This window comes from Coloeus monedula, assembly GCF_965178545.1.
Source record: "Coloeus monedula genome assembly, chromosome: 2".
NCBI classification, from domain to species: Eukaryota; Metazoa; Chordata; class Aves; order Passeriformes; family Corvidae; genus Coloeus; species Coloeus monedula.
The window spans coordinates 13,522,515-13,544,815 of NC_138782.1; the positions used below are offsets into that span (position 1 = coordinate 13,522,515).

The 22,301-nt window shown below is 55.7% G+C and overlaps 2 protein-coding genes across 4 annotated transcripts; both read left to right on the top strand.

Moving 5' to 3' along the window:
• Positions 1-282: 282 nt before the first annotated feature.
• VSX1 (visual system homeobox 1) lies at positions 283-3,468 on the top strand (the record flags this gene model as incomplete). The annotated part of the gene is made up of 5 exons (XM_082277285.1): positions 283-652; positions 1,019-1,097; positions 1,360-1,483; positions 2,397-2,577; positions 3,203-3,468. The coding sequence occupies 5 exons, from the start codon at positions 283-285 to the stop codon at positions 3,466-3,468; spliced, it is 1,020 nt and encodes a 339-aa protein (XP_082133411.1).
• A 3,932-nt stretch (positions 3,469-7,400) lies between these two features.
• Positions 7,401-21,863, top strand: PEX6 (peroxisomal biogenesis factor 6; the record flags this gene model as incomplete). Of its 3 annotated transcripts, none has more annotated exons than XM_082277231.1 (17): positions 7,401-8,261; positions 8,338-8,498; positions 9,178-9,261; positions 9,919-10,021; positions 10,194-10,330; positions 10,408-10,519; positions 13,491-13,699; positions 13,853-14,048; positions 14,405-14,481; positions 14,590-14,722; positions 16,924-17,129; positions 17,213-17,274; positions 17,708-17,816; positions 18,540-18,656; positions 19,255-19,332; positions 20,783-20,922; positions 21,237-21,863. In XM_082277231.1, the coding sequence occupies 17 exons, from the start codon at positions 7,401-7,403 to the stop codon at positions 21,371-21,373; spliced, it is 2,922 nt and encodes a 973-aa protein (XP_082133357.1). In that variant the 3' UTR covers positions 21,374-21,863. The 3 variants fall into 3 exon arrangements, with proteins under 3 accessions (XP_082133357.1, XP_082133359.1, XP_082133358.1); XM_082277233.1 differs by having other exon boundaries at positions 18,588-18,656; XM_082277232.1 differs by having other exon boundaries at positions 13,856-14,048.
• Positions 21,864-22,301: the final 438 nt, after the last annotated feature.

A 22,301-nucleotide genomic window follows, 5' to 3' on the forward strand; every position in this document is an offset into this window, starting at 1 on the left:
GGGGGGGTGGTGAGGACCGAGGGGCGGGGGCCGAGGGGAACGGAGGGAGGGACGGCGAGAGGGGGTGGCGGGGGGACGGGCGGTGGCCTGGGAGGGCCGGGGGAGGGGCGCGGGGCCGGTGCGGGAGGGGGGGGGGGGGGACGACGACAGGGGCCGTTAATCCAGGGATTGGGAGCGCCCCCCCGCCGGCCTGGAGTGTGATTGGAGCCGGGACCGGCGGCGGGACGATAAAAAGGGCGGCGGGCGGTGGTGGCCGGGCCGGGCCAGGCGGCGGCGGCGGCGATGCCGGGCCGGGCGGAGCCGTCGGGGGGACGCGCGGCGGCGGGGCCGGTGGCGGTGCCCGTACCGGTGACACCCGGGGCGGCGGCGCGGCCGGGAGGCGCGGGGCTGCGGGCCAAGGGCTTCGCCATCACCGACCTGCTGGGGCTGGAAGCCGAGCTGCAGCCGCCCCCCGGGCCCCCCCCGGCCGCCACCGCCGGTGGCTACGAGGGCGGCGGGGCGCTGGGGCTGGGGCTGGGGCTGCTGTGCGGCCTGGGGGGGGCGGGCGCCCCGTGCCTGCTGCCCGCCCCGCTGCCGCTCCTGCCCGCCCGCGGCCCCCGCCCGCCTCCCGGGCCGCCTCCGGCCGCCCGCCGCCACAAGGAGAACATCTCCGGTGAGCGGGGTCGGGGTCGAGGGTGGCCACTCAGGCGCGCACCGGGACCCCCGTGCGGAGCCGCTGCCCGGGCTGCCTCGCACTTGCGGCCGCGGCCAGCATCCTCCCGCCGGTGCGCGATCGGCTCCCGTGCTGCCCGTCCCGCCGGGATGCCGAGCCTCCGACCCTCCGGCAAGTGTGGGCTCCCACCCCCTGTCCCGGGATGGCATCAGCGGTGCGGCGCCTCGGGCTCGGCTGTGGGAGGGGATCCTTCCCTGCCCCGGGCCCGCTCCCCGCGGGCGGCTGGAACCGTGTTTGGGGAGCTGGGTTCGATTGCCCCGCTCTCGACGGGAACGTGACTCTTCCCCTCCCGCATGCTGCTGCCAGATGAGGACAGCCTGTCTGGGGACGCCAGCGACCTGAAGATGTCCACCGCCCAGATCAAGAGGAAGAAACGCCGGCACAGGTAGAGCCCGGGAGCCCGGCTGTCCCCGTTCTCACCTCCTCGCTGCTGCCACCATCCTCCCGCGCTGTTCCTCTGATCCCCAGGCTGGGGCGGTCGGAATCCCCAATGGGGATAAAGGGAGGAAAAGGAGGAAAGAGGAGGGCTGCAGCTGGGGTGGGGGGAGGATTTTCCGGAGGAAAACTTCAGCGTGGGGGATGCTGCCAGCCTCGCTGTTTGCCCAAGGGTCCGGACGGTGTGACAGGATGCTCTCTCCTCTCGGCAGGACGGTATTCACAGCTCACCAGCTGGAGGAGCTGGAGAAGGCTTTCAATGAAGCACACTACCCCGACGTCTATGCCCGGGAGATGCTGGCTGTGAAGACGGAGCTGCCGGAGGACAGGATACAGGTAGGTGGCTGCAGCGGTCCTCTCTCTTCCGTAGAATCTGCGGGCTGCCAGCATCCGGCCGTCTCCCCTGCTCTGTGGCAGTGAGTGCAGGTGGTGGGAACGTGGTTGCACTGAAAGGCTGCAGGGCGCCTGCCGGGAGGCTCAGCTTCTGCCCGCTGGCATCGAACAGCCTCCAAATGGACATGCAGAACCAGGGGACTGAGCTGGCCCCAGCAGCTGCTCACTGCTGGCAACTTGGCTCTGGCCTCCCACCCAGGCAGGAGCTGGGAGCAATTCTGAGCTGCTGGGCCAAGCTGTGACACACGAGCTTGCTCGGTAGCTTGCCTCTTTGAGGGACACATGGCATTTTAGGGCCTGATCCTGCTCCCCTGTGGAACAGCTCAGTGGCTTAAGAATGAGGTGGTACTCTGGGAAGCAGCCTGGTTATATCTACACCCCTCAAACCTTCAAATACAGAAAGGGGGTGGGAAGAGGGACCTGAGCACCTTCTGTCATCATTGGTCACTACATTATGGAGCCCTTTTCCTGGAAAGGTTGGTGCTTCATGGATCAGGCAGAGGCCCTGCGGGCAGGCAGAGCATAGGGTGACTTTAGCTGGGATCACCCTCCTGTGTCAGGATCAGCCTCATGTTAACATGTGCTCCCTCTCCCTCCCTTCCTCCCCTCTCTGACACCCACGTGTGTGCCCTCCCTCACACCCCTCCCCACACGCCACCCTGGCTGCCCTCCCGGTGCCGCCTGCGTGTCCACACCCTGTGTCCGCACACCCAAACCCCTCCACGCACCCCCACGGCCCACCTTTTGCCCTGGATGCACATTCCCCTGTTCCTGATGGGCCCTGGACACCCGGCCACGGGGGCTGTCCCCTCCCCAATCCCACCCGTCCGTGCTCTCCTGGCTGTTACCCCTGAAGGTTTGGTTTCAGAACCGAAGAGCCAAGTGGCGGAAGCGGGAGAAGTGCTGGGGCCGGAGCAGCGTGATGGCCGAGTATGGCCTCTATGGGGCCATGGTGAGGCATTCCATCCCTCTGCCCGAGTCCATCATCAACTCCGCCAAGAGTGGGCTCGTGGGATCCTGCGCCCCGTGGCTGCTGGGTGAGTGGGAACTTGGGGTGCTGCTGGGAGGATCACGGCTCAGCTTCTTTTTCCATATGGCTGCCCTTGCCTTTTTCCAGAAAGGAATAGGGCCTCCCTGGCCCTGAGCTGTACACAGGCTGCCAAGTGCCCTGGGTTTTCCATTTCCTCCTTGAAAAGAACAGCTAGGAAAAGGAAATCCTTTTACTTCTGTGTCAGACGGGTGCCTGCACGTGGGTGGGTATTGCTCTGTAGTGCTAGCAGGCAGCCTGGGAGTTGCAAGGCATCTAAGAAGTCACCACCACCTGCCCCCAAACTGAAGGTAACATTAATGCTACCTCAGAGCTGCCCTCTGCTCATACACAGTCAAAATCCAGGTTGGAATGGGTCATTACAGCACACCTCTCCCTGTGAGCCGTCCCTGCTACAGGGGAGGTATGGACTAATTTTGCCACAAGCCATCCCCTCGAGCTGCAGAGAGCAGGTGGCAGGAGTCTGGGTTGGGAAAGGCTGGTAGCTAGAGAGCTTTCCTTGGGATGCAGGCAAGAACTGGAGGAAGCAGCAGTAATGCAGGAGGTGATTCTGAGCAGTCCCAGGCAGAAATAATCAACCAGTACCCTTGGCTTTGCTCTCTCCCCTCTGCAAGGTATGCACAAAAAGTCCATGGAGGTAAGCAGGAAGGCAGAGAGCCAAGAGAAGCTGGCAGATGGTTGGCGAATGGAGCAGGAGGAGGAGGAACTCAAAGGGAAGCAGGCCAGTTCCCAGAAGGGCTCTGACAAGCTTGGGCCTGCAAAAGACTCGGAGGACACAGCCATCGACCTCTCCAGGACAGCCAAGCACGAGAAGAGGGGTGTGCTGAGGCAGTACATCAACGGGGACCCCCCCACAGAGCAGAACGACAGGGACCACTGAGCTTGGGCTGCCCCAGAGGAGGCCAGACCTCACAGCATCCTGGCGAGATCATAATATTTATTGATTTATTGATAGATATAATTTTTTTTTCTTAAATAACAGAACTTTTATCTGAATTCAGGGCATTTTAAAACTGGGCACACACATCCCCTTGTCCCCTCACTTTTAAGCTGTTCACTTCTCAGCAGAGCCAGGGTGGGTGGTGGCAGAGGAGTCCCAGCGGGGCCAAGAGCAGTGTGAGGATGGGAGCGCATTGTGGTCAGCACCAACTGCTGCTGGGGAGGAGCCTCCTTCCCCTCCGTGCTGGGACCACTTCCCCAGCTAGCCAGGAGCACAAAGAGGAGCAACACAATGCAAGTTGCTCTCTCCTCCAACACGCAGGTGCAAGGATGGTGCAGGAGTTTACAGATGCCTTCTCTGAGCGCTTCCGCCCCTGTGCAGCACCTGTGTGTGAGTCCTTCCATGCTGAGCACACAATTCTTCCACCTCGAGGAGCAGCAGGGTTTTTAAACATGATAGGGTTCATCCTCAAGCTGGTGTAACCTGACGGACAGGCAGGTTTATATTTCCTGAGGATCTGGCCTGCCAAAGCAGCCTTATCACTGGATTTACACTGTGTATCTTCCTTAACTCGTATTTGGGAGAACGGGGTAAGGACGTTTTTGTTTATGCAATGATTTTGTACACTCTTGAATGTCACTTGCCACACTATGCATGAACAGACCTTTTTGAAAAGCAAGCCATAGTACCCTGGAGCAATTAAACAATTTTGTGAATTGACATAAGAAGATATTTTGTAATTGTCTGTAAAAAGTGTTAATGTCAGCGCTGTTTCTCAGTCGCCCTATATTTATGTCTAAAAGCACTTTAGTAATCTGGTTTTTTGAATGTGGCTCTTCCTGTATTGTCCACCATTTATTTATTACATATCCATAAATAAAATCGTGGTGTATCTTTGGTTTTCATGCTCTGCATTGCAGTTTATACCTTCCTTTGACACATCTCGTGGCAGTTGCTGAACTGGCCCACGCAGATGCCTCGACAGCTCTCCTGGAACACCTCCAGTTTCATCTACCAGCCAAAACATAACGGAAAATTATCAAAAGGTTTTATTAAAATCTGAGTAATTCCAATTTGGAAAGTTTCCTAATACAGCTCAGGGGGTGCGTGGCCAGGTACTGATGCTGTCACCTGGTCCTGCCTCTGCTCCTGGGCCTGGCTGCTTGCACAGAGGCAGCCACAGGCTGTGCTGGAGAGGGGGAGAGTAGAGGGACAGTTCCTGGGAAGAGCAGAGCAGTAAGTGGCATGTGCAGATTTCCTGCCTTTCCCCTCCTTTGCTCATCCAGACCCCCACCAGGCAGCCAGGGGGAGGGCTAACATATGCATGGCAAATACAAGCTTTGAGCAAAAAAAAAAAAAAAAAAGGTTTGCTGGGAGGGCTGTGGGGAGCATGGTTCAGGAAAGGACCAGCCAGGGCTTATTGCAGCAGCAATTAGGCTCACTGAGAGCCGAGACTTAGCACATTGGAGGTATAATCCTGCCTGAGCAGCATCTGCAAACCTTTTATTTGGGCTGTGCCACGCTGGCACTGGATGCTTGCAATCCTTTTTTTTTTTTGCTTTGGTCTGCCTGTGTGCAGATGGCCTGGCTCTTTGCCTTGGGCTGGCTGCAGTGCTGTGAGAGCGGGCACGTCCCCACCCCAAGTGCTACAAGGGGAGACACTGTAGTTCCAGCACGCACAGGGTGCCGACCACTGGCGCTCCTGGTAGTGCCTGGTGGGCTCCCAGCTCTCACCACACGCTGGGAAGGAGGAGCCAAGACGAGGGCTACTGGCCCGAGGCACTTTTCGCGTGCTAGGAAGTGACTGTGGGGTACAGATGCTGCCCAGGTTCAGCTCCTGGTGGCAGGGTCTGGTGATGCCCTCTTTGGAGTAGGGAGTCACTCGACTCTTGGCTACCTGCACTAACCCTGGCACAGAAGTGTTCACTGTCCTCCAATGTCACTGCTTAGAGCAGCAATAGGAGTAGGGCAGCACGTTCTTGTTGTTGCTTCAGGTTTGATCCATCCTGAGATCAGTGGCAGCCAAACCCAGCCGCGGCTCCTGCCGGTGCTGGCTCAGGCCTGGGCCAGTCACGAGAGTGTGAGAGGAGAAACCCTGATGTAAGGCACTGGCTGCCACCTGTGCACAACTCCGCTGCTGCCCACGTGAGACCCCACAGCCGTCCTGGTGACCACATCAGGGCCTGGCTGCCATGAGCTTCCCTCTGTAAGGAGCCTTGGGGGTCCCTCAGCCACAAGTGCTGGGCTTGCTGAAGCAGGAGATTGCTTCTATGTGGCCCAGGCAAGAGAAGTCAGTAAATTCAAAGCCAGTGTTCAGCACATGCAGATCTTTTCACTCACTGGAAGCTGACTGTCAGGCACCCGTGGGTGGTGAGGAAGTGTTCCAGTGAGGGGCCCAGAACAGAGAAGGCTGCGGGGCTGCATTGGCGGAAGCATCTCCGTGGTGCCATTTCTGTAGAGCTTTAGCAAGATTAATTTCTAACTGTGTCATTTTGTTCTGGCCAATCCTCCCAACCCGCAGGCGGGATTTTCAGACTGGGAGCTCAAGGAGCGAGTCCGAACGCTTTGTGAGCGCTCCCTCGTGTGGAGCGGGGCGATGGGACACGGTGGGCAGCCCAGGAACGAGAGAGGCCGGCTGGAGCCCTAGAGGCAACAAGCCTCACTCCTTCCCCTTACTCCCACAGACCCCGGCCGGGGCGTGTCTGGACGTCTGCTGCGGATAGAGAATTAAAGAATCCTGCGGGGTTTGTGTTTCATTACTCCCGTCTTGCATCCCCAACAGGCGCTGATCGGAGCCTCTGACTTTCTCCAGACCGCACCAGGTACGGGCCAAGCTGTCCTGCAGTTCATCAAGCACAGCAGTGCCTGCTGGTTGAGGAACGGGATTGCTGCGCTCCGCTCTGCACTGGGGCGGCCCCTCAAGCCCTGGGGGCAGTTTTGGGCACTGCAATGTAAGACAGATATTAAAACTATTAGAGAGCTTCCAAAGGAGGGTATCACGAAGATGGTGAAGGGTCCGGAGGGAAGCCGTGTGAGGAGCAGCTGAGGTCACTTGGTCTGTTCAGCCTGGAGGAGACTGAGGGGAGACCCCATCGCAGTCTGCAGCTTCCTCACGAGGTAAAAGCAGAGGGGCAGGCACTGATCTCTTCTCTCTGGTGAACAGTGACAGGACCCAGGGAATGGCTGGAGTTGTGTCAGGGGAGGCTGAGGTTGGATATCAGGAAAAGGTTCTTCACCCAGAGGGTGGCTGGGCACTGGAACAGGCTCCCCAGGGCAGTGGTCACAGCACCAAGCCTGACAGGGCTCAACGAGTGTTTGGACAACGCTCTCGGGCATTCTCTGCGATTACTGGGGCTGTCCTGTGCAAAGACAGAAGTTGGACTTTGATGATCCTATGTGTCCCTTCCAACTCAGACTATTCTGTGATTTCCTAGGTTAGTTCAGCACTAACACCAGTACAAGTCCATGCTTATAAACCAGGTGTACGTGTTCAGCCCACAAAATCTCCTCAGGCTGCCACTGGCGAGGGCACCGGTTCTGCTCCGAGTGCCACTTCCCAGCGATCCCACACTCTGCTGCGGTGAGGCTCGCGAGGCTCGCCGAGCAGCAAAAGCCTCGCCCGCCTTTCTTGTCCCGTTCCCCCTCTTTCCCACCTTCCGCAGGCTCTGGCTGCAGACTGCTGGAGCCTGGAGAGGACGGGGCGGGCGTCACCGGGCGCCGCTGCCGCCGGCACGGCTCGGAACGCGCGCCGGAGCGCAGCCTCTCACGCACGGTCCGGGGCCGCTCTGCGCCGCCGCTCTGCGGCCACGGCGGGGCGGGGCGGCCACCGCGCTCCGCCCCGGCCCGCCCCCGCTCCCTGTGCCGGCGGCGCGATGGCGGTGGCCGTGCTGCGGCCGCTGGACGCGCCGCCGGCCGAGCTGTCGCCGGCCACGGCGCTGCTGCTGGCGCCGGCGGGGCTGTGCGCGGCGCTGCGCGGGCGGGGCGGCGCGCTGGTGCTGGCGGTGCGGCCGGCGGGGCGCGGCGGGGCGCAGCCGGTGCTGCTGAGCGCCGTGGCGCTGGAGGCGGGCGGGCGGCGCGGCGCGGAGCTGTGGCTGCGCGGGGCGCTGCTGCGGCGGCTGGGGCTGGCGGCCGGCCGGAGGGTGGCCGTGTGGCCCGTGCGGCGCCCGCCGGCGCTCGCCTGGGTGCTGCTGGGGGCGGCGGGCCGGGCGGGGAGGCTGGCGGGCGGCGCGGTGCTGGCGCGGCGGGGCGAGGCGCTGCCGGGGCCGGGCCCCGGGCCGGGCCCGCTGGTGCTGGAGGCGCGCCCGGCGCTCCAGGGGTTGCTGGGCAGCGGGACGCGCACCGCCCTCGCGCCCCCGCCGCCCGCCCCGCCGGGCGCCGCCCGCGGCCGCCCCCCGCCCGCCGCCGCGCCGCCCCTCGTCTCCCGCTTCGCCGCCGCCGCCGCCGGCCCGCGGCTGCGTGCGGTGCCCGGAGGGGCGGGCGGCGGCGGCGGGGCGGAGGTGTGGGTGAGCCGGCGCGGGCTGCTGGCGCTGGGGCTGTTCCAGGGCGAGTGGGTGCGGGTGGGCGCGGAGGGGGCGGCCCGCGAGCACCTGGCGGCGCTGCTGGCCCGGCCGCCGCCCTGGGAGTACCCGCGGGCCGCCCGCCGCGGCCTGGCCGACGGCACCGCGCTGCTGGCCCCGGCCCTGGCCTTCAACCTGGGCTGCGACCCCGCCGCCGCCGCCCAGCTCCGCCTGCAGGTGAGCCGGGGCCGGGCACCTTGGGCACCGGGCCGGCGGCAGCCGCGGCTCACGGTGCGCCCCGTGCCCTCCGCAGAGGTACGAAAGGACCGGCGCCGCGGATGGGAAGGGCAGCCGGTCCGTGCTGTCTGTGCCCCCGTTCGCCAGGGAGCTGCACCTGGAGATCGTCTGCTCGCCGGCCTACAGCACCCGGGGAAGTTACGACTGCGTGCTCTACAGGCACTTCGAAACACCGCGGTGAGCTGTGCGGGACGGACACTCGGGGCGGGCTCGTGAGATACACAGTGCGTGTGTGCCACACGCTGGGGATGCGCACATCCACACCCCCCGTGCAGGTGCTGTGTAGTTTTAGAATATCGTCTTGCATTATCCTATCACGAGTGTGCTCTGCTTGGACACAACGCTTTTTGTCCTGTCCTTCAGAAGACATCTTCAAGTCTCCTGCCTCATGATCCACCATCCAGTGCTGAGGGCTTGCAAGTGCTGCCCACAAGCCTCTATTGTGGGCCGTGTTTATAGTCCCAGTTTTCAATTGAGTAGTCAGGAAACTGGATGCGTTGCCATCTCTTCTGACACCTGTGCCTGGGCGTCTTTCATATGTCTGGCAAGGCTGTCTTTTGGAATTATCCCCAGCTGTTCCATAGATAAGGTGGAGATTTTGTCTGAATGAGACACTCTAATGACTCTCCTCTTCTGTACCATTCCCAGAAGGCTCCCCTTAGTAGTCTGGATATGCCTGGTTCCATCCAGTGCATGCCGAATCTTTCAGTGGCTATTGATGGTTTTATTTACAGGCAGGGAGTGAGTCACTACAGTTACATTCTTTTTTGTAAAAACACTTGTGGTGCAGGGCAGGGACGGCACACCAGAAGGATTTACTGTCTTTCACTGGTGAAACTCTCTGGTTTTTTTGTAGGCTAGTCCAGGAGGGAGACATCCTGTGTGTTCCAACATTTGGAAATGCTGAGTTTATAGAACTAAACGCAGACAAGTTCCTAAGGTAGGTGTCAACAAACTGTGGCTCTATTACTTGATACTTTTCCATGATTGACTGTCTTGAAATCAGACAGTTTATTCCATTCTGATCTGTCCCTGGATTTTAGTGTTTTATCTGTCTCTTAATATACTGGGTAGAGAGAAATGTTTTTGTTGAATTATGGAGGGCTGCAGCTAAAAGGGAGGCCTCTGTTAGCTCAGTTGAATAGTCAGGAAGGCAAGAAAGGAAAAAAAGAGGCAGAGCAACTGATGGGGATAAAGAGTGTGAAGAGGAAGGGGTGGCCTGAGGACAGGCAGAGCCACATAAAGAAAGCAAAGTGGGAGCTGGACTTCTCAACTTATGACAAAAACCAAAACGTGAATGCAAGCCCTAGGTGTTCAGGTTAGAATAACTTTCTGTTTGGCCTCCAGTTCTGCCTTTCCTGGTTTTGCTCATGTGGCTTTGGAACAGTTGTGCTAAATGGGAGAAGGTTCCCTTTGTACCAGGGTAAGGGTGTTCACAGTGGCATTCCCAACATTTACTCTGGCTGATCCTTGTGGATACTGCAAGAGGACAAGACTATCTCTGCTTACGTGTGCTTTTCAGGTGTCTTCTTGTTGCCATTTATATTGCCTTCGAGATCTTGGCTCAGCAGTTTAGAGTGCTTGTTTTTTCCCTTAGGTGGCCAGAGCTTTATTTCAAGGTGAAGAAGATCATAGGTGTGGTGGAAGGCGAGCAGTCTGAGGGTTACCTGGTGGACACCCAGAACACTTCTCTCTATCTGGTGAGATGTCGGCAGAGAGCAGAGAGAGGAGATTTGAGGCTGAGCTTGCACTGTGGATGATGGATGTCCCTGTGGAGGCTCGTGCCTCCTGCCATTGGAAAATGACATTTCAGGACAGATTTTGTCACTTGACACCTGTCTTTACTTGGGTGGTGTTTTTCCTTTCTCACAGGTGGGTTCAGCAAACAGCACTGTGCCATCTGCCCCAGCCTATAACAGCAGTGAGTTCTGGAGCAGTTTGTCTCCTGCGGGACTTTCCGATGTCGTGAAACAGCTCTGTGATGCTCTTCGGCCTCACCTGAACAGTCGGTGAGTTAGAATTCCTTGGAGTGTGCCCTGGAAGAGGTGGGACCATGGCTACAGGGAGAACTCCCTGTCTGTTACAGGGCCAGTGCACTGAGCGGCGTGGGCAGCGTTCTCCTCTCGGGGCCGAGCGGCAGTGGGAAGCTGATGGCTGTCAGAGCTGCGTGTAGCTGCCTCAACCTCCACCTCTTCAAGGTAATTCCTCCTGTGGCCAGTGGATTGGTGGATTTACAACAGAGAATTATGGAAATGTTTCTTAAGTCAGCCCTGCCAGCGTCCCTGCTGCAGCTGTGAGCCTACCCAGGAGCTGCTTCCATGTGCACATACAGACAAAAGGAGTCTGAGTATGCTGAGTTTAGCAGCTCAAATATAAGCTTGAAGAGATATTTCCTCTGGAATGTCCCCTCCAGTGCTCCAGAATCAGTAATTTAGAGATCTCTTTGTCCAGGGGGTTCATTTGTACCTTTCTTTGCTGTGAGTTGCTATTATTGCTGTCAGGCTGATGTACTTTACATGTACCACAGCATGCAGTTGTGTTTCAGCAGACTAATGTTCTGTCATTGAGTTGATGCTATACCCTGGAGGGTGGCAGGAACTAAAATATACTGAGGTAAATTGGAGAGGTGATGAGGGCAGGAATTGCAGTGGGATTGGGTGTTTGTTTTCAATTGTCCCTGCATAGGGTGGGCAAAAGGCATGTTGGAAAGTGAGGCACAGATGATGCTGAGATCTTCTTCAGCTGAGTGGGAAAAGAAAAGAAGCCCTCGGTTTCATGCTAGCACATGTACCAGACCTGGCTCAAAATCTCTTGGCATGTGAAAGAACTGCCTTGTAACTGTGTTTACACTCACCACCATCCCCCTGCCAAGAGTGGTGAAGTGGCAGGTGAAATTCACTGGAGCTGGGTTTATGTGGATGATTATATATTTCAAGCTGACTGTCAGTATTAAGATTTCAGTTTTATGTCAATGGCTCCATGAAAACTTGTGCTCTGCTCTCCATATGTGAAAAAAATCAGATCACATTTTATGAAACAAACTTGAGAGTAGGTGCTGTTGCTGTGCAAATCTGTGTCTTGACACAGGTTGAACATCATGCACAGTTCTGGTCTCCCCATCACAAAAGCATAAAACTGAGCTGGAAAAATTCAGAGAAGGACACTGGGGAAGATCAGGGATCTAGACCAGTTTCTGTGTGGAGATAAGCTGAGTAAGTTCTTCAGCTTGTAAAATAAAGAATTTAGGGAGAGTTTGATGCAAGTTCTTTACAAGATCTTTTTGAAAGAGTTTTTTCACAAGAGCTTGAGTGGCTGGCAGAGCATGGAAGGTGTTTGCTTTTCTCTGTGCCAGCATGAGGCTTGGGACTGTCAGATGAAGCTAGTGGGAGCAGGCAAGCTAAAGGAGATGCTTCTCTGTGTAGGTAAGAGTATTTGGATGAGAAATCTACTGTTATTTCCACCTGACTGGAAAAATCCCTTTCATGGGAATTGTAGGTGCGTGGATGGCCCAGGTGAGGTCTAGCACCTGTCTCTGTCCAGCACAGACGATTCTGGGAACCAAGACAGTCTTGACTGACTTGTTAAAGTTGCTATTTTCCTCCAGCATACCTCTCTTGTTCACTCTGATGGTCTGGGAGTATCCCACAAATGCTTTTATTTCCTTGAATCTGTAGAGTTACGTTTGCAAAAGTGAGAGGAGGTCATGTGTTGACTTTCCTAGGAGACTTTCTGAAATTCTGAAAGGACATGGAAGAGGAAGAAAAATTGAAAGAATAGGGCTGAAAGGTTCCTCTTTTTGTGGAAGGAAATTGTGGGCTTGCTCCTTTTTTTGGTGGATATTTTTAGAGTAAACTCTTTTCCTATTATTTTCTCTCAAGTAAAGCTGTACCACTGGGTCAGTGGAGGAGGCAGATACTTGGCTCACTGCTGTGCAGCTCATCTGGACCCTATCCTTTGTGGTGCTGAGCTCTGACTTTTCTGCAGATGTGCCACAACTCTTGGGATCCAATGCACGATTGTAGGGATTTCACAGGACCTCCAGATCCATGTTTAGGATGTGTTTGAGAGCACTCTGTCAGGTGGCCTCGGGTTCTGGTGGGGTGTGTGTGCACAGCTACAGCTCTGGTTTCAGCGCTGTATGTTGCTTTTAAAGACTAACACACTTACTATTGAAGACAGCTGTACTCTCTGTCCATCTTACTGCCCTACCCCACCTTAACACTCTCCCCTCCCTTTCTCACTGACTGCAGTGCTTACACTGCCATTGCACCTGCTGTTCCTTTTCTCAGGCTGTCGTGTCTGCCATCCCACCAGGACACAGTAATTCTTTCCCACTCTGATCTCCACCACTTGATGATCAACAGTTTTTTGTCCTTTCTCTCTGCTTTTTGGTACTTGCATACAGGTACTGCTGCCATTAGGCCTGCCACAACCCTAACTCCTGGTTTTTTTTCTATAGTGCATGGAGCACAGGAGTTCCTCTGCTCTGTGTCCCTGTCCTTACCCTTTATGTCAGATCTTGAGCTGTTCTCCATGCTCCAGGCTACCTTTTCTGAGGATGAAACTCGGGGAATCCCGGAGATGGTTTGGCACCAGGAGGCAGCACTGCCTGTTCCCAGGCTGCTTTTCAAGGCTCACCAGTCACCCCTCCCCTTGGGTGACTTCATCAAGTGTTTGCTTTGTAAACAGTGTCTGGGCCTTCCGCCACCTATAACTTCCCCCCAAACACCCGTCACCTTTACCTTCCTCCTGCACTTTGGGCCTGTCCAGCACTGGTTGAGCAGTTTCCTGGGCCTCCTCCTCTACTCATTGCACTGTTCTGCAAGATATTTTGTTCTCCCTCTCTTCCACAGCTCTCACCTCCCTTCCAGCTTAGGTTGCTGAGCTGTGATATCCACGGTATCGATTCCTCTGGTCCCTCTGCCTCACCTTTTTCAGATAAGACCCTCCTGCCCACCTCACCTCTTGCAGAGAAGCAAGAAACAGCCATTTATCCATGCCAAGGCATCCTGAATGTGCCTGTTTTTAATATGACCTGAATGTGTCTCTGGGAAATACCGAGTCTGATCTCCTCTGAGCTGTGAATTGCCTGTGGAAAACTTTGTGGAATGTTGTCCTAGGCCCCCCAGCTGTCCATGTTGCAACTGTGTTGTGTGGTGTGTCTGGCAGGTGGATTGCGTCAGTTTGTGCAGTGACACCAGTGCAGCCACAGAGGAGAAAGTACAGGTGGCCTTCAGCCAGGCCCAGCAGTACCAGCCCTGTGTGCTCCTGCTGAAAGACATCGAGGTGCTTGGCAGAGACCGAGACGGGCTCAGAGAGGATGCCAGGGTCATTGCTACTCTGAGGCAGCTGCTCCTGGACAGAGACCCAGCACTGAGGTATGGACCCTGCACGTTTGCTGTGGGCATCTGAGGTAATTGCTTGCTTCTGCCAACGGCCTAGCCATGGCAGAGTGAGTTGGCATTATGTGATGGCAATGCAAGAGGGTCCTTCCAGAGAGCTGAGACCATGCACTGTCCCCTTTCTCTCAGCAGCCACCCTGTCCTGGTGGTTGGCACAACCTGCAAGCCCCAGGATGTCCCGACAGACGTGCAGACTGCTTTCCTTCATGAGGTGAAGATCGAAGCCCCTTCAGAGGAGCAGAGGAGGTTGATGCTGAGCATGCTGACTGCCAGCCTGCCTCTGGGCAAAGAAGTGAGCCTGTCCAAGCTGGCCCGCAGGACTGCCGTGAGTGAAACCACAGCAGCATGTGGAGATGTGCAGGCTGGGACTGCTGGGCCCATCTCTCCTAGCTGGCCTTAGAGAAAGGGGGTAATTCCTACAGCCCTGTCAACTTACTCAGTGGTTAATCCTGGTGCTCAGACACCAGCTTTTAAATGCAGATTTCAGTGCCTACAGACTCCACACCTTTTGCAGAGGTGTTGGCTGATGTTCAGCTCTGTTGATAAAAAAAATTAAAGCTAGAGCCTCTAACTAGAGGCTCAAGGAACAGCTCTGCAAGGAATTTTTCCCCATACTTTTTATGGCCTAGGTGTAGCTGTGGTCAGGGACTGAACTGATGCTCTTTGTTTCCACATTCACAGGGATTTGTGCTGGGAGATTTCTGTGCCTTGCTGTCCCACAGCAGCCGGGCTGCTTGCACCCGTATCCAGGCCTTGAGGTAGCACAGGAAACAGGGCAAAGGGCAAGGAGGGCAGGGGCTGTAGCCAGCTTGATCATGCCAGTAGTGGGGCAGAGCCTGACTCCTTTCCTTTTCTTTCCTCACCAGTTTTCCAGGCGGACTGAGCGAAGAAGTGGAGAGGGATTTTTGCACTGCTGGGTTCCCGGTGCTCGAGGAGGATTTTAGTGCTGCACTGGACCAGCTACATGATGCCCACTCGCAGGCAGTGGGAGCCCCAAAGGTGGGATGCTGGGGCACAAGGAGGGGGTGGATTCTGCAGAACTCTTGGCTCAAGATGCCTGTTGCAGTTCTTGCAGGGCTATGCTCTGACATGTTGTTTCCTGCTCTGTCCTTCCATTTATTCTTCCAGCTTTCAGTGGGAAGCAGTCCTCTGGGCTTTTCCGCCATTAATTTTCACCCTCTTGGCTTTTGAGTTTGTCAGGAAAGCCCTTGCAGTGCTAATTGCAGACCAGTTAATTGGCTGGGGTGCCAGCTGTGCAGCATTTTGAGGGGCAGAGGCTGCCTCACTGAGCTCTCCCCAGCCACCTGGCCTGAGGGAAGAGAGGCTGTGGCACAGCCTGGTGAGGGAGTTTCTTCCTCACTTGATCCCTGGCCTTGGATGCTGCACTGATGCTGCTGAGCTGGCATGGCCTTTTGTGACGGGCAGTTTGAAGGGCTTGGGGGTTCTACAGGGAAAGTGACATGGAGAGTCTGAGAAAACCAGCAGTCAGCTTCTCAGGAGGGGTGGGATCTGTCTCTGGCAGCTTGGCACCCAAGGAAGCAGCTTTGGGGATGATGGGTTTGGCTGGGTAATGTGGTGTTCGGACCAAGCAGAGTGATCAGAACCTCTTTTCCATGCCCATGAGTGCACATGAGTTCATCACAGGACAGGAAGCCTTGGCCTTGGAGCAGTTCCACTGGCACCTTCCCCAGCTGCCCACTTAATTCATGAAGTGAGCTCTGCTTTAAGGTGTTTGCCAAGTTTGCTGTAAGACAAATAACCTCAGAGCATGCTCAGCAGTGGGCTGTGTGAATGGGAGCTAATTTTATTTGTATTTCACATTCCTTTATTGATAGTAATTGGTTGTGGTCAGGAGGCCCATTAGCAGACCTGGATACTCTCAACATATATCGCTTTCAGTTCCCTGCTTGCACTTTCTGGTTAGTCACACATTTGTCTGCAGTTGCAGCCTGAGCCTTCTGGAGAGGACTGATTCCAAGCCTCCACTTGTTAACAGTGTCTGCACTGTGTCTTAGACTTACAGTGTGCTCCCCTGAAAACAACCTTGCTGCAGTTTTCCAGCTCCTGTGCTGTCTGTAGAGCTCTTTCTAGCGAGGCAGGATAAGCAAAAGTGCAGAGGACAGGGCAGCTCTTCCATTCATTGTCACTGCAGAAGGGCCTGTGACCTTTTGCTTTAAAAGTTCAGGGTTTTTTTCTGAAAATCCTTGTTTTGTTTGACCTGATTTTTCTGGTGATCTTGCTGGACAGCTAAAGAAATAAAATGAGGTAACATTGTCTCAAGTAGTGAAGGAAGGAGATGCAAATTGGCTGAGGGGGAAGGAATTTTGCCCTAGCCTATTTTTAAACTCCCCACTTGTGCTGGCACCAGCAGCTGGGGGGAAGTGTTGTGGGGCTTTGCTTTCTCTGCATGTTCCCAGGAGAGCTGCTCTGACTCTCAGGAGGATGTCATGCAGGCTGTGGCATTCCAGCTGTTCCTAAAGCCATGAGCAGAGCAGCAGTGTGCTCTGGGATAGTTTTTCTCAGCCCAAAATAACCCAGGAGGCATTGGCTCACCCATCTCAGGTTTGGTGTCTGTTCTCTGTGACCCCTCACATGTCTGCAGCTGACCCCATCCCTATCTATTTCTCGTGAGCATACATGGACTTTGTTCTTGCATCCCCCCATGCAGAAGCCGAGAATGTTCCATACGCTGTCCCACAGGATGTCTGTCCCTCACATCCTCCTTGCCGTCACAGAGGTCCTGGCAGCCCAGGTTCTGTCCCTCTGCAAGGTGTGGAGCTCTTGCACAGTCTCACCTCCCAGGGGGACAAGGTGCCCTGAACACAAGTCACTCATAGTTGCAAGATCCAGATTTCTTTTTTTAAAAAAAATTTGTTGTTCTTTTGTATTTTTACCTTCCCTCATGCATCCCAAAGGCTGTCTGCAGCAGGACTCTCTCCCCTCAAATCTGCAGGGAATCCTGGCAGGTACTTCCCCTGGGGTGTTTTTGCTGACAGATGATATGAGGTGCAGTGGAGGATTGGAGACTAGGTGCACACTGTGAGTGCAGCATGCTTGGGGACGTGTTTGTACAGTTTGTTTTCTCCATTGCAAAGCTCAGAAGATGACAAATGTGGGTACTGGATACTAGAGCAAGAGCTGCCCAGACACGCTCGGGGCTCAGGGAGAAGTGCTGACAAGGGTTCTCGCTGTCTTGGCAGATCCCCTCAGTGTCCTGGCAGGATGTTGGTGGGCTGCAGGAGGTGAAGAAGGAGATCCTGGACACTATCCAGTTGCCCCTGGAGCACCCAGAGCTGCTGTCACTGGGTCTGTGCCGCTCTGGTCTGCTGCTGTACGGGCCTCCAGGGACAGGGAAGACCTTGCTGGCAAAAGCTGTGGCAACAACGTGCGCCATGACATTCCTTAGGTGAGAAGTGTGTGTGGGACTGACTTCCTCCTGGCAGGGGATGGGTGTCCTCTAACTGGCTTCCTCTTCTCCCTGCCCCACAGTGTGAAAGGGCCGGAGCTCATCAACATGTATGTTGGGCAAAGTGAGGAGAACGTGCGCAATGGTGAGGATGTGCATGCTGCTCCTGCACGTGGGGAGATGGGGCTTTTCTGTAGTGCTGCAGGGAAGGAGGTAGTGCTTAAACCCCCCTTCCCAACTCCCACCCACAGCTCTCAGCAAGGGCTTGAACCCAGCTGTCTCCTACAGTGCCTTGCAGCAGCTTCCATTCCTGCTCTCTCTGCTCCTGTTGCTCCTGTCTCTGGTGTTCCTGATGGGGCAGCAGCCCCTCAGAGATGCAGCTGAGACTTGGGGCCCATCCTGCTAGGTGCTGCCTGTCCCTATTCTGTTGGGCTGCTCAGGCAGGAGCAGTTGGTGGTGGTGATACAGTGGGCACGTGGTTTCCATCCACAGCTCTTCCCTGCTGGGAATGTAGCAGGTCCTGTTGCTGTTGACTGCTCCTGCAGGTCTTTTTCACCTTTTGTGCTGTCTCCTCACAGTGTTTGCCAGAGCCAGGGCAGCTGCTCCCTGCATTATCTTCTTTGATGAGCTGGATTCCCTGGCCCCAAGTCGTGGGAGAAGTGGAGATTCAGGGGGTGTCATGGACAGGTGAGTGAGCATCAGGCGTCCTTGGGAGAGCATCATTCCTGCCTCAGCTGCAGGCAGTGCATGAGATTGCAGTGAAAGGCAGAGTCCATTCCACCCCTCATTTCTCTGTTTTCTCCCCTCTCTGCTCCCCTAAGCTCTCAGCACAGCCTGTCTCTTCTCTCTGAGCTTTAGTACTGCTGTTTGCATTGCCTCAGGTTCCCGATTGCCCAAGCTTGTTGTGCAAACATTTGGTTAAGACAGTCTCCTCCATCTGCTTCTGTGGCTGCCAAGTGCTCCCTTTGGCCTCTCCAAGGTCATCCTTCACACCCCTGCTGTGCTATCCTCCTATTAGCTGCCATTTCCCTGTGGTGGGAAACCTTTCAGCTGCTTCTGGTAGAAGCAAAGTATGTACAGCTCAGAGATACCCAGAAACAGGGTTATTTTCCCTAGGCCTCTACTGCTAAGCTGGCAGTCCCCATCCAGTCTTCCTCTTCTGAAGGACTGTCTGGGGTCTGGACTACTGTGCAGTGATCCCACGTGCTCACTGGCTGTACTAATGGAGAAGTCTGGATGGCTGTGTAAGGTGTGTGTGTAAGGGCTCTTCAGGGAAGAGAAATAGGAGCTGAAGTCCAAGAAATGGACCTGCCACTGGCCTCACTTCTTCATCTTTTCATTGGTGGCTGAGGGAGACACTGGGTGACTTGCCAAGTCCTAGTTGTAAGCATCCTGTCTTGCTCTCTGCAGAGTTGTCTCACAGCTCCTTGCAGAGCTTGATGGCCTTCATTCCTCCAGAGAGGTGTTCGTCATTGGAGCCACGAACAGGCCTGACCTCCTGGACCCAGCTCTGCTACGGCCAGGCAGGTATGTCACATCCTACCCTGCCTCACTCCAGGAGTTTCCCAGAGCTCCTCAGGCCGTAGTGAGCAGGAATATGTCCCTACCATGTTACCCCTACAGAAATTGTTCATGAAGCCCCCTGGCCCTGGCTCACAGGAAGCCAAGAGGTGGCTGGTGGCTGTGGCTGTAGCAGCAGCATAAGATACCACAGCTTGTTGCCCCCAGCACTGTGGTTACTGCCCCAGCAGCACACCAGGGCAATGAGGGACCTGCTGTTGGACCAAACTGGCAGCAGGAATTGGTGCCCTGGGACCTCTTTTGCACAGCTGCCCCCCAGCCAGTCCTCAAGCCTGTGACTTGCTTGTCCTGGGGCAGGACTTTGTATCTGCTGTGTTTGGACCCTGTGTGGTTCCTGTCAGGCCATTTCCCCAGCCTGCCACTGTCCCTCTGAAGAGCAGCCCTGCCCTCCAGCACATCAACTGCCTCAGGCTCCGTATCACCCACAAACTGGACAGCAAAAGGAGCTGTCCCAGGGCCACCCTTCAGCTCCTGGTGCACAGGGCTGAGCACTTGTGGCAGGTTTGCTGTGGCCTGTTCTCAGCTGTCTTCTCTCTGCTGACAGGTTTGACAAGCTGGTCTACGTGGGCATCAGCGAGGACCGGGAGTCGCAGCTGCAGGTGCTGAGCGCCGTCATCAGGAAGTGAGTGACCCTGTGCTCTTGCAGCAGCCTCCCGCCACCCTCCAGGGGGTCACAGCCTTCCTGGGGCTGATGCTTAGTGTGCTCCCTCTTGGCTTCATGTCTGAGCCATGGGGAGCACCTGAGGTCACTGAGCCACAGCCAATGGGTAGGGGAGGAGGACAGAGCAATTTCCAGAAGCAGAACTAGGACTGTTTTTTCTACAAGATGGGAGAAGCTCAGCCTGCCTGTCCAAGTGGAGGGATTGGTAGAGTTTTCCAGTCACTGTGCCCATATGCTCTTCTTAAGGAGCTCAGACAGATGCTAATGGTGCAGTGAGACTGCAGTGCAGCTGCAGGACAGGAAGCTCCCATTTGATTCCTGCAAGAATCAAATCAAACACCCCTGCTGTTTGCCAATCCAAGCGTGAAGGCAACTCCATTCATCTCATTGCCTCTCCTCCTATGGTGCTCAGGGGTGTTCAGGCTGTGATCTGTGTGTCTTCCCAATCACTGGTTGTGTGGGATCACTGAGCAGCAGGGTTTGGCTGCTTTTCCAGCTGCTCTGAGCTCCTGAGAGCATCTCTGGAGGGAGAAGAGCAGGCCCTGCAGTTCAGGTGCAGAGGTGCCACCCCCCACAGCTAAGTGAGTAGCTGAGATTGCCTGTGCAGGGACTCAGTCATGGATAGATGTGATGACCTCTGCCTGTGGCTGCAAGTTAGTAGGAGAGGTGAGTGTGTGGGCTGGCTGCAGGCAGCTTGTCACACCCTGTGTCTTGGCCACCATGCCCTCCAGCAGCTGCAGTCATGCTGAAGGAGGCTCACTGTCTGCAGCGTGGTTCTGATGGGATGGTTTGGTGTTACAGTGGTTTGTACTGTCTGTCATTAAACATGCTCTCATCCAGCCCTGGCTGTAGGTTGTTCCCAGGCATGTGGAGCACTTAATTTATCTAGGTGAGAAGTCAAACACCAATTGCATAAACAGATGGTGTTCTAGAGAGTTCATCCTGCACCATGGCTCCAAGATTACTCCCTGCATCCTTTGTGCTTCCTCGCCTGCAACCAGAGAGGCCCAGAGAAGTTGTGGATGCCCTGTTCCTGGACATGTTCAAGGCCAGGCTGGATGGGCCTTGCAGCATCCTTGTCTAGTGGAAGGTGTCCCTGCATATGGCATGGGAGTTGAAACTGGATGACCTTTAAGATCCCTTCCAACCCAGACCATGCTGTGATTCAAAGTTTCCTTTGATCCTGCTTAGCAGAAGAGAGGATCTTGCTGCAGGGATGTTTCAAAGAAAGATGACTGTTGAATAAAACAATAAAGCAAACTCGTTAATTTTTTTTTTTGAGCGTGCAGAGCACATTCCGGAAGTGGTTAATGGGTACTCTGCTTGTTCCTGCCCAGTCACACTGGCTGCCACAGCTCTCCTGGTCTGTTTTTTCTGTGGCTTTTACATCTGCATTTTTCTCTCTTGGCAGGTTTAAACTGGATCCTTCTGTGAATCTCACCACCATCCTAGAAAAATGCCCAGCTCAGCTGACAGGAGCAGACATCTATGCCCTGTGTTCAGATGCCATGATGTGTGCTGTCAAACGCAAGGTGGAGTGGATTGAGGAAGGTAGGAGCCCTGCCCTTACCTATCCCAGGTGTTGGAGCAGCCCAGCACAGGGGCAGAGAGGAGAGTTACCACTGCTGGTAGCTGGGCTGCGTGAGAAGATCCTCAGCAGCTTTGGGACCACAGTGCTGGGCTCTGGGTTATTGGCAGGCAGGCAATTTCTGCAGATGTGGTCATCTCCACCTCCAGTGCTTGGCCCCAGGGGGAAGGAGAGAGACACAGGTTTTCCTCGCAGTCTCTGATGGCTGGAGAGTGGGCTTTTGGATCTTGCCAGCTGCCCCTGTTCTCAGCCTTTTCCTGTTCTTTCCCTCATGCAGGGCTGGATACTGAGAAGTCTGCTCTGATCCTGACCATGGAAGACTTTCTGCAGGCTGCTGCCAGGTTGCAGCCATCAGTCTCTGAGCAGGAGCTGCTCAGGTACAGACTCATCCAGCAGAAGTTTGCAGCCTGCTAATGCTCAGCAGAGCTGGGACTGGAGAACAGGCACAAACAGGCACCTGCCTGCTCCTCTCTGATGCCTCCCGGGCCCCCTTCCTTGGAGCTTGGGTGGAAATAGTGTCAGTGCAGTTTCCCAAGCCAAAGCCTGGTGGAACTGCTACTCTGTTCAGCCAGGAGGGTGGTGGGTTCTGTAAGGGTCCCTCACATGTCAGCAGTGCGTTGTGGCTGCCGGGAACATAGCAGGGTCACTTCTTGCAAGGACAAAGCTGAATCCCATGGTTGTGGGCAGTGTAGCAGTGTCTCCATGGGTGACAGGCCATTCATTGGTGGGGGAGCAAGGCTCAGACTGCACCTGTTTTGGCAGCAAGTGCAGGGCTGGAGGCTGCTGCTTGTTGGGTTGTCAGCCCCCAGTGAGAGGTGCTGGCCAGAGGGCAGCAGGACACAGGGCACTGCTGCTCCAACTGGCCTGGGCTTGACATAGTCTCTGAATAAATACAGGTTTTCTAGCTCTAGGTGTTCACTGCCTGACCTCAAGTTGTTGCTTGCTGATGGTGTCTGTCAGCTCAGGAAGGTCTCTGCAAATATCTCTGTGGGCTGGGTGGTGCAGAGAAATCATTGTCCAGCAGGTAGAGAGGGGAGCACACCTGTGACCCAGGCTGGGGCCACTCTCATCCTGCCAGAATGGCTGGAGCCCGTGGTGGATGAGGAGAGCCTGAGGGAGTGGGGCTTGCATAGCTGGGAGCTGAGCTCCCTCTGCAGAAGTAGCCCAGTTCTTGCTGGAGGCACTGGGTGACAGGACATGAGGCAATGGGAGCAAGTGGCAGCAAAGAAATTCCCATCGGATAAGAGGAAAAACTTGTCATGGGGAGAAGCTTCAGCCTTGGAAATACTCAAACTTTGCCTGGAGCAGCCTGGAGCTGCCCTGTCTGCACTAATTTGTGCTG